An 11,296-nucleotide genomic window follows, 5' to 3' on the forward strand; every position below is an offset into this window, starting at 1 on the left:
TTTATTTCCCTTTTTAAATGGCGCCTGGCACCTCCTCCTCATGCTGGTCACACACTGCTGTGGGACGGCATCTCATTCTTCAACCAGCATTTGTCACAAGTCAGCCAACATGGTTGTGTTGGTCACTCTGGCACGGACAGCACGCCCAAGCTGATCCCACAAGTGTTCAATGGGGTTGAGGTCAGGACTGCTGGCAGGCCGTTCCATCCTCTCCAACTCCCAAATTCTGGAGGTCGTCTCTGATAAATCCCACAAACCGACAAATGCTGGTTGAAGAATGGGATGCCATCCCACAGCAGAGTGTGACCAGGCTGGTGACCAGCATGAGGAGGAGGTGCCAGGCTGTTGTGGCTGTGTATGGTTCTTCCACACGTTACTGAGGCTCCTGTTTGTTAAATGAATCAATTGTTAAATTGCCAATATGTCTTCAAAACGTCAATCATCCAATTCACCAAACACCAAACAAGAGTCAATGGCAGAATAAGCTGTTTGGCATTGGCAGAGAAGATTTGCCAAATTTTCATGGGCGCAACCCACATACTCAGCTCTGCCGCTCATTCCACAAATGCATGTTCATACAAATGTGGCTCCATTTAAAAGGGAAATAAACAGGCTTTCCAACGGTATAAGATTTATTGCCAAGAAGCATCGTTACAACAAAGAAATAATCTACCAAACACTAATTTCCTCACTTTTTGTGCTAAGTTTACTTGATTTGACTCATTTGGACGCTGAAGCTTCATATTAGCTTCAGACGGAGGACTGTGGATTTTGTCCTCCATCACTTCCATTGTACGGTCATTATGAAGGGATCTTCTAATGGTCAGTATGAACAGGAGGAATGATTACAGCAAGAAAAACATCTTTAATGTTCATTTAGGCTCCTGACTGTTGGTTTAATGACACATTTGATAAATTGTGAACCGTCCTTAATCCAGTTTTCTCTGTATCTTTGTTGTAAATTCAATTTTATCATTGAACTAAATAAATAAATAAAGTCTGTCTCGTGTCCTGCAGCTCCAGAGATGTCCAGCTGCGTCCGGTCCGGCGACTGTGCGGCCGGTCTGTGCTGCGTCCGTTACCTGACCGGTAAACGCTGCCAGCGGATCCCAGAGGAGGGCGAGGCCTGTCTGCTCAGAGGCTCCAAGATGAGGAGGAACCTGGGACGCTGCGACTGTGGCGAGGGGCTGACCTGCACCGCCGCGAGCCGGGCGGAGCTCAGCAAAGCCAAAGGCCAGGGGGTGTGTCTCCCGAACCAGGAGCAGGGGAGAACAAGGCATTCTGGGAAGACGAGGAGGACGGCAGAGAGCAGCTGCTGACACATTTATTATAAACTTTGTAGCATTTGTACACTTTAATTTAAACCTTATTTACGTCTGTAGCAACGTGATTTAGATGTTTGAAACTCGTGCAGCACTGGAAGAAGAAGTGCAGTAAAAATACTGCATGAAAAATCCTACTACAGTAAAAGTACATAAGTATTATGAGCTTGATGTAGTTAAAGTATTGCAGTAAAAGTACATAAGTATTATGAGCTTGATGTAGTTAAAGTATTGCAGTAAAAGTACATAAGTATTATGAGCTTGATGTAGTTAAAGTATTGCAGTAAAAGTACATAAGTATTATGAGCTTGATGTAGTTAAAGTATTGCAGTAAAAGTACATAAGTATTATGAGCTTGATGTAGTTAAAGTATTGCAGTAAAAGTAGTAGTTTGGTCCCTCTGACTGATATATTATTATATATGACATCATTAGAAATATTGGATCATTTGAACATTTATTGAAATGAAAGCATGTGAGAAGTTTAGAGGGAAAAATCACTATTTGGTGGAGCTGTTAACAACTCATAGACATGTGAAATGTGACCCCGACTACACACTGCTTTTTGTAAGACGTCAAAAGCCAAAAAGGTTGGAAACCACTGGTTTCATCTTTAACAATGTGTTGTATTTTAAAAGCTTGTTATCACCTCTGGCGGCCATGTTGGACATCTGGGACCTATTAGCTAGTTAGCATAGCATCTGCTCAGCTGACTCACCGACTGTCATCACATGTGAAGCTGCTGAAACCAGTTTGTGTTCAAACTGGAAACGTCACAAAATGAAGTTTATTCAAACCAGACAGGAATAATAATAATAAATATGGTGATTTTAGAGTGAGCAGCGTTCAGCAGCTGGAACCAACGAAGAAGAAGAACAGAGCCAGCTGTTTGATCTTCATTTCACTGACAGAAACTCTCCTGATGATGATGTCATCGTCCTACAGCTTCACTTCCTGTCTGATCAATCACATTTTGTGATTTTGGCAGATGGATAAGAAAAGAGAATTTTTGAGATTTTTGCATTAAAAAATTAGTTAAACAATTAATCACTAATGAAAATGGTTGTGAATCAATTAATGATGTCAGCTGTGGAGGAGATCAATAACATACTGTAGTATATATACTGTACTTCATACTGTAGTATATATACTTTATACTGTACTTTATACTGTAGTATATACTGTACTTTATACTGTAGTATATATACTTTATACTGTACTTTATACTGTAGTATATATACTTTATACTGTACTTTATACTGTAGTATATACTGTACTTTATACTGTAGTATATATACTTTATACTGTACTTTATACTGTAGTATATATACTTTATACTGTAGTATATACTGTACTTTATACTGTAGTATATATACTTTATACTGTAGTATATATACTTTATACTGTAGTATATACTGTACTTTATACTGTAGTATATATACTTTATACTGTAGTATATATACTGTATACTGTAGTATATACTGTACTTTATACTGTAGTATATACTGTACTTTATACTGTAGTATATATACTTTATACTGTAGTATATACTGTACTGTATACTGTAGTATATACTGTACTTTATACTGTAGTATATATACTTTATACTGTAGTATATACTGTACTTTATACTGTAGTATATACTGTACTTTATACTGTAGTATATATACTTTATACTGTAGTATATACTGTACTTTATACTGTAGTATATATACTTTATACTGTAGTATATATACTGTATACTGTAGTATATACTGTACTTTATACTGTAGTATATATACTTTATACTGTAGTATATACTGTAATTTATACTGTAGTATATACTGTACTTTATACTGTAGTATATATACTTTATACTGTAGTATATACTGTACTTTATACTGTAGTATATATACTTTATACTGTAGTATATACTGTACTTTATACTGTAGTATATACTGTACTTCATACTGTAGTATATATACTTTATACTGTAGTATATACTGTACTTTATACTGTAGTATATATACTTTATACTGTAGTATATATACTTTATACTGTAGTATATACTGTACTTTATACTGTAGTATATACTGTACTTTATACTGTAGTATATATACTTTATACTGTAGTATATACTGTACTTTATACTGTAGTATATACTGTATACTGTCTGGTATTAGTACGTATGATGGATTTGGGACACACCCGGAGTCACATGAGAGTGGTGCCCAATCTGAGGTCCGGGGCCCTCTCAGTGTCCATGAAAGAGTCCTTCAGGGTCCTCAGTTAAATGTTAAATGTTTTTATTGAATTCAATAAAAGTTCGTATTGATCATTAACGTGTTGCTCTGACGTCTTTCTGCTGATGTTTATCAGACACATTAAAGTAAAAATTCTTCACTTTGACTCACAAAACTGATCAAACTAGTTTGAGACTGAATATCATTGATCAGGATCAATAATACCTGACTGAAGCAGCAGATTTATATATACTATATACATATAATATTTATATTTAAACATTTGATAAGGTGTTACACATCTTTTTATTTATATTTATCAAACAAATAAGATTACATCTGCATTGATCAATCACTCTGATCATCTTCATTGATCTGCACTTATCTGTGGAACAGAGTGATCTGATCTCTCAGCTGCACAATTTAGTTTCATTTCATCCACATTTACATATTTATACATCAGAGCTGCAACGATCAGTTTGATAAATGATCAATCGGAGTCATTTTTCAAACATTTTACAGTTTCAGGATCTCAAATGTGAGAATTTGCTGTTTTATGTTGTTGAGCCTGTAAACTGAATATTTCTAACGTTACACTGAGTTTTAGTCAACTGTGATCAATTTCTGTTGTTTTACAAACCAAACGATTAATCAATGTTGAAAATGATCAAACATTATAAATATATTATAATTATACATGTTGTGTTTATATTTCATTCCTCTAAAAACACCTCGACAGTCACGTCGTTAATGAAAGAAATGAAACTATTATAGTAGCTGAATGATTGTTTAACCCTTTATGTTCAGATTTGACCTCTGAACAAATGTTGAAATGACCCAGAATATTAAAAATATATTTCTCTCTCTGCTCGTGGTTAGTTGAGTTAGTTTAGTCATCAGTTAGCAGCCAGAATCTGAGTTTCCTGACTTATAGATGATCTTGTGTTCAGGTACGGTGGGATTTGGTTCGTTTAGGGACCAGATGTGTGATCACGTCTGACTTTCTTGAGTTAAATCTGTTCGTTTAGGTTTGATTTGCTCTCTCAGACACAAACACAAACAGGATGAAGTCAACAAATACAAATAGTTCTTCTAAACTACCAAAGTTTATCTTGACTCAATATATATATATCAATATAACTGATATATATATATGTATATATGTATATATAGATCCCAGTATTTGTATTTGTATTTGTTGAGGCAGCAAAATTATTTGTATTTGTATTCGAATAAAAGTGGAAAGAGGCTTAAAAATCCTGTTTTTGTTTTTATTACACTTTTAATTTTACAATCAGTGTTCATGAATAAACTACACACACACAGCGGGTCTCTAACTGGAGTCTCAGATCAGAGACGATATTCTTATAAAACTATTTGTGCTTTGCTGAATGATGTATTTGTATTTAATAAATACTTATAAACTGCTGCATTCATCTGGTGGATTTAATGTTCTTTGATGTTTTCAACTGTAAATTACATTTGAAGTTATTGATCAGCGTCGTTCTCATTGATCTTATTATTGAGGACGGAGTTCAGCTCTGGTTTGCAGTGTTTCTGTTTTAACGTGTTTTAAAGACACACAGCGAGTTTCCATCATGTGTGTTTTCTTCATACTACAAAGAAGAAGAGTTTTAACCCTCAAACAAAGCATGCTGGGAAATCTGATCACGTTTCTTAATTTAACGATTGAAGCTCAGAAAGACTCAAATATAAGTTCTGAAATAATATTGAAATAAAAACTAGATATTAGTTGATGTTTTACTGTGTAGATTCTTCATATTTAATCAAATTTTAAAATGTTGCATCGTCACGTTCAGCTGAAATATGACAGAATGAGATTATGAACAAATGAAGCTTCATTAAAGACTAAACGTCTGTTTGTTAACGGATACGATCAGAATATGAAAGAGTTAAAAGCTTTTTAAACAAACATTCTCTGGTTTTAATGACCTTCTATAATAATCTGATGATCTTTGGGTTTTGGACATTTATCACAATTTGATATTTTACCAGCATGAATAATCCTTTAATGAGAGATTAATTAGTAGCTTTGATCCGTCGTCCTGTTTAACTCGACTGTTATAAACACTTTATTAATCTATTACAATCTAACACAACAGCTGCTGTAAACTCTGCTTTTATGAAGCTTCTATGTTTTTAGTTGACATTGATTCTACTTGATGTTTATTGAGGTCGGAGCTGCTGGTTTCCTGCTGAACTGCGTCGTATTGACAAGTGTTCCTAATATTTTGTCCCTCATGTGAATGTTAATGAACTTTTAATTTTAACTAAGTAGAATTATCACCTGACAATGTCAACAAAAACTGAAAATATATAAACTTCATAAAAGTAGAAACAGCTGTTGTATTGATCACACACGTTCCTAATAAAATGATCGCTGACTGTATTGATCTCAGAACAAAGACTGTAAATGTGTCAGACGTCCACTGATGGGACGAACTGAAGAGAAGCTTCACAGACTTAAATCCATTTTTGCAATAATTGACTCCATCACTTCCATTAAAGCTCATTTGAAGGATCTTTTAATGTCCAGTATGAACTGGAGGAATGATTACAGACACCTGACTGGTTTAACACACTGGAAACACTGAACTGGTCCTTTATGCTCCATTTCACCCAGTCTGCCTGTTCATCAGGTCAGTTTCATAAACTTCTTTTGACCCACACGAGCGTCGACGCAATTAAAATGTTTTCAGTTAAATGATCCAACATGAAGCTCTGAGTGTTTAACTCTTCAAAGCTGCTTCAGCATCACTGGGAACCAGAATAAACCAGTTCATCCTGCAGCACCATGTTTGAGACATTTTAATATCACAGGATGGAATTTAATACACTTCACAAAGTAAGATATCAAATCAATAAAGCCTAGTGTCATCATCACTTCCTGGCAGTATACATCAATCATGACCTGTTATATAACTGATGACATCATCACCTGATAATCAGCAGAACTATTGATTAAAACTGATGAAAGTTCAGGTCTGAATCTTCAACAGTAGCAGCTTAGAAATAGATTGAAGACCTTTTAAAACCTTCTGAAGCCTTTTTAGAGGAAACTTCAACAACAACAACAACACACACGTTTCAATTGTCAAGGCAACGTCTCAGTTTTATTCTCTTATTCATTTGACTTTAACAAAAAAACCGTCAGGACTTTGTGGAAAAAAGTTAATGCAAAAGAAACTTTAAAGGCAAAGTCACAAATGCAGCAACATAATTTCAACGGAATAAAAAAAAAGGTTGGGGAGGGGGGGGCGGGGGAACTGACTCTCCATCAATAGGAATGTTGAATGGCGGAGGTGGGCGGGGCTGGAGGCTAAGGGGTGTGGCTACAGGGCGAGCAGAGGGAGTAAGTGCTGGAGCTCAGAGCTGCCCGCAGTCAGCGATGGCGATCTTCTTTGATGTTTTGCCGCTTTGGCTGCCGAAGGACTCCATCTTCTTCACCACGTCCATCCCCTCGACCACGGAGCCGAAAACCACGTGTTTCCCATCCAGCCTGCGGACGCCAGTCAGTCAGTCAGTCAGTCACATGACATACACACAATATATACACAGATATACAAGGAAACGAGAGGATGCAACAGACAGAACAAGTGTCGTGTTTTGTCTCAGCCTGTAAACTTTGATTTGAAGAGGTTGAGCTGCAATAATTAACTCAATTAACTGTTAACTATTGATAATTGATCATTGAGTCTTTAACGATGTAAAAGTCAAAAGTCTGATTCCAGATTCTTGAACGTGAATATTTTCTGGTTTCTTCATCTTTGAGCCACATTTGACCATTTTGACTTTATGGACCAAACTACTAATCAATTGATTAACTATTAATCAATTTATTGAGAAAACAGATGAATGAAGATTAGTTGCAGGCTGATAGAAAGGCTGCAACGGTCACCTTTGATTTAAAGAGAAAAGAGGCGGAAACACTGAAGAGTCACGTGTGTGGATGAAGCTTTGTTGTGCGCCTGTAAGACGACACTGAGGGATCAGGCTGCCCTGCGTGTGTGTGCGCGTGCGTGGTGTTTCTCACCATGATGTTTGCGCTGTGCAGATGAAGAACTGGGATCCGTTGGTGTTTGGTCCAGCGTTGGCCATGGACAGGATGCCAGCGTGGGTGTGCTTCAGGGTGAAGTTCTCATCAGCAAACTTGTTGCCGTAGATGGACTTTCCACCGGTTCCGTTGTGGTTGGTGAAGTCACCGCCCTGCATGTCCAACACACACATTAACACTTCCAACCTTCCAACTGTTGGTTTAAATAACTGCTGCTGTCTGAACATCTCAGCCTCTCATATGGAGGATGTGAAGACGCCACATTTGGCTGCAGGAAACTGATCCTGCTTTCACAACCAAATGATTCAATTACAAATCAGCTAATTAATTTATAGTGAGAACTGCTGTTGGTTTCCAGTCTAATGAAGCCTCACCTGACACATGAAGCCAGGGATGATGCGGTGGAAGGTGCAGCCCTTGTAGCCGAAGCCCTTGTCGCCGGTGCAGAGGGCGCGGAAGTTCTCCGCAGTCTTGGGCACCACGTCGGCACGGAGCTGTGGAAACAAATTACAAAACACACCCAAAGTCACCCAACAGCAAACAGAGTGAAGTCAATGTCTCCTTTCCAGGAAGTAGTGAAGAGGGATTTTTGAAGAGAAGGTAAGTTTTGCAACCAGTCAGTGAATCATCTGGCTTGTTGCCATCCAGGACTGGAGCCAAAAAACCAGAGCAGGTTTATCAGATAATGTGCACTTTGTGCTGTGCAGCAGCTATGTCGACACAGGATCAGCACACAGCTCTGGCTGCTTATAGCCTCTCAGTAAAGAGGTCAATAGAGCCTCTCTGCAGAAATAAAGCCCAGATTACTGTAACAGCATCCTGCAACACTGGAAATCAGAGTGCAATCATCTCCACAGACGTACGTCAAAAACAGCTTCCAAACATAAAATACTGCTCGATACGCTGGACAAGAAATTAGTGCAACATTTAAGTCGAACAGCACCAGATGTAGGCTGCAGGCATTTCAACCCATGAATCACTCATTCTGTGGTTCATGTCTGCTGATGCCATCATGTCATGGTGAAAGCAGTACAGCATTGCACCATAGCAGAATATCTGCATGGCCTGCAAGCATGTGCAAGGCGGGAGGCGGGGCGGAGGAGGGGGGGGGGGAGGGGGGAGTAGGAAGGGGGGGCCGCAGCGGACGGGCTGCATGAGCTGCGGCTGATCCCAGAACAGCAGCTGTACAGGTTTCCACCTGCTCAGCAGTAACACAAACCAGGGAGCTCTAATTACCTGTAACATCACATTTAAAAACTAACAAGCTGGCTGGCGTCTCTGTGAGGGACCGCGGACCGCAGCTGTGCAACGACTAACCGGGAGGTGTTCGCACGATCACCGGGAACGCCCTTAACGGGGTACAGCGACGAGCACAAAATGGCGTTAGGTAGCATGCTAGCAGCCTTTAGCCCACAGTTGGCCGCCGGATATAACGTTAACCTCCGTGAAAATGGCGCCATAATGACGGTACCGTCTATCATTATGCTTATTCATCTTGGACAGTTTGGCACTAAAGGTACCGCGGTTGCTTCGGCCATGTCAGTACATCCGCATTTTTGAATCACGCAGACAGCGCCGCCCCCCCTCCCCCTCCCCCCACCCCAACCCCCCCCCCCCCCCCCACCGCACCGCGGAACATTCCAGAACCTCCTCCGCCCGTTAACACGGGAACCGGCGCCGCTAGCCGGCAGCTACATGCTAAACGCCGCGTGCAGGACAGTGATTTTTGAACGGACAGTTGCCAGAATCCTTTAACGGACACGTAAATAATGTGACAGTTATTGAAAATTACCCGCAGGAAGAAATGACTCAGCCAGCGGCGGAGGTTTCCCGGGCTCGCGTGAGGGCAGCGAAACAAAGAACCGCGCGAACTGCGCACGAGCCGCTCTGCGCTCTCACGCGCTCAGTTAGCATCGATGCTAGCTGCTCAAACATGGGCCGCGGGCCTCCAACAGGCCGCAGCGTGATGAAGCTAACGTTAGCTGCCATTCAGCCAAAAGCTGTCCGGTGACTATCAACTAATTAATCCCCGTCTGCACCGGAACATTTCGGCCGGTTACACTAGATTTAACGGAGATATCTAACATCAACGTCACACGGCAGATAGATAAGCATTAACATTAGCTGCAGTAAAAACAGAATTACTGTCCTCAACTACAGCCGGACACGGTTCAATCAGCATTAACGTTCACTGCGGAACGCTCCGGTGTCCGGTCCAGTTAGCTGAAGCCAGAAGCACGTGCGCATGCTCCTTCGGGCCAGTGGTGCTCGTGACAGCTCGTGTGATGCTACATGTTCACTACAGGAAGCAGCTCTCTGTTCACTCATCCCGCAGTAACACTAACATTCCCCCGCACAGGACACCGCACAGCCCGCAGTGACAGTAACCTTCCCCTGCATAGCCCGCAGTAACAGTAACTTAACCTTCCCCCGCACAGGACACACCAGCCGCCCGCAGGCTAACAGACAAAACTGCCGTCGGCTACAGGTCACAACGGGTCCTTTACCTCCATCACAACGCGTCCGATCGAACTGCCGTCAGCAGTGACATCGAAGAAGACTTTGGGGTTGGCCATGTTGGGACTGAGCTGGACACGACGGATCTCAAAGAACCGAAAAAGATGGCGGAGCGGGGATCCAGTTTATATAAGACGCCGGTGGGCGATGCTAAAATACAGCCAGCCAATTGGAAATGCTGGCATATTTTATTGACGCATGTTTCAGCCAATCAGCAGCCGGGACAGCCGCCTCTCCCTTTTTACTGGTTTCTAAATGGACAGACTCATTTCACGGTGTGTTTGATTCGGAGACCCGAGCGGGGCGGTTAAGCGGTTGTTGAATGTTGTCAGAATTTCTCACACGGCGCGAGCCATGTAACACCGCCCCATTTGGGTGTTCCGGTCGCAAAAACTTGAAATCGCGTGTCCCGGAGCAGCGCGCGCCACGGATCATTGACAGCTCGGGCGTCCAATGCGCGCAGCGCGCTCTGTGCGTCAACGTGAAGTCCCGCAGTCAGAGCGCGGTCACGCTGTCAGGGGAAGATGCGTGTGCTCGGTCCCGCAGTCAGGGCGCGGCCCCGCGGTCAGGGCGCGGTCCGCTGTTCTGCGCATCAAAGAACAAAGTTTGTGTTTTAACATCAATTACAGACGAAAATACACTTTACCGCCGTTTACTGGCAGAATATGGTCAACAAGTCTTTGACATAGTTTATTTGATCCTTTTAACGTTTGGAAAGTGTCTTTGAGTACCTTGAAAACCGCTCTACTAATAAAAATTATTATTATTATTATTATTATTATTATTATTATTATTATTATCAGACTGAGATAAGCCAAACGGAAAATTTAAAGATTTTGTCTGCAGGGAAAAACATGAATGTTTCCTATAGATGTAACTGTGTGTATTGATGATTGTGGTGGTTGTATGTAAGAACCAATAACCACTGTGTTTAAAGACCCCCTCCAGACATATTTTAAGACATATAAAAATACTCTGCTTTGAATAATAAATTGTGTCTGATGTATTTTTTCCATAAAAAAGGACAATTACCTAGTTGAAAATTCTTAAGATTACATCTCAGTCTTCTCCCTCACTAAAAATCCCAAATCTGCAGGTTTTCCTGCTGGACCCAAGATGTCTCCTACATAGATACAGTTGATAAAAACATTATTGTGGCAG

The 11,296-nt window shown here is 40.7% G+C and overlaps 1 protein-coding gene across 1 annotated transcript; it reads right to left on the reverse strand.

Annotated features, from left to right (window-relative positions):
• Positions 1-6,649: 6,649 nt before the first annotated feature.
• ppiaa (peptidylprolyl isomerase Aa (cyclophilin A)) lies at positions 6,650-10,287 on the reverse strand. Its single transcript, XM_067574721.1, has 4 exons — positions 10,126-10,287; positions 7,993-8,112; positions 7,598-7,770; positions 6,650-7,063 (listed from the first exon to the last, which is right to left on the reverse strand). Exons 1-4 carry the CDS (start codon positions 10,192-10,194, stop codon positions 6,931-6,933), a joined length of 495 nt encoding a protein of 164 aa, XP_067430822.1. The 5' UTR covers positions 10,195-10,287; the 3' UTR covers positions 6,650-6,930.
• Between the last annotated feature and the right edge of the window lie 1,009 nt (positions 10,288-11,296).

The sequence above is a fragment of the Thunnus thynnus genome, chromosome 2, assembly GCF_963924715.1.
Source record: "Thunnus thynnus chromosome 2, fThuThy2.1, whole genome shotgun sequence".
NCBI lineage: Eukaryota > Metazoa > Chordata > Actinopteri > Scombriformes > Scombridae > Thunnus > Thunnus thynnus.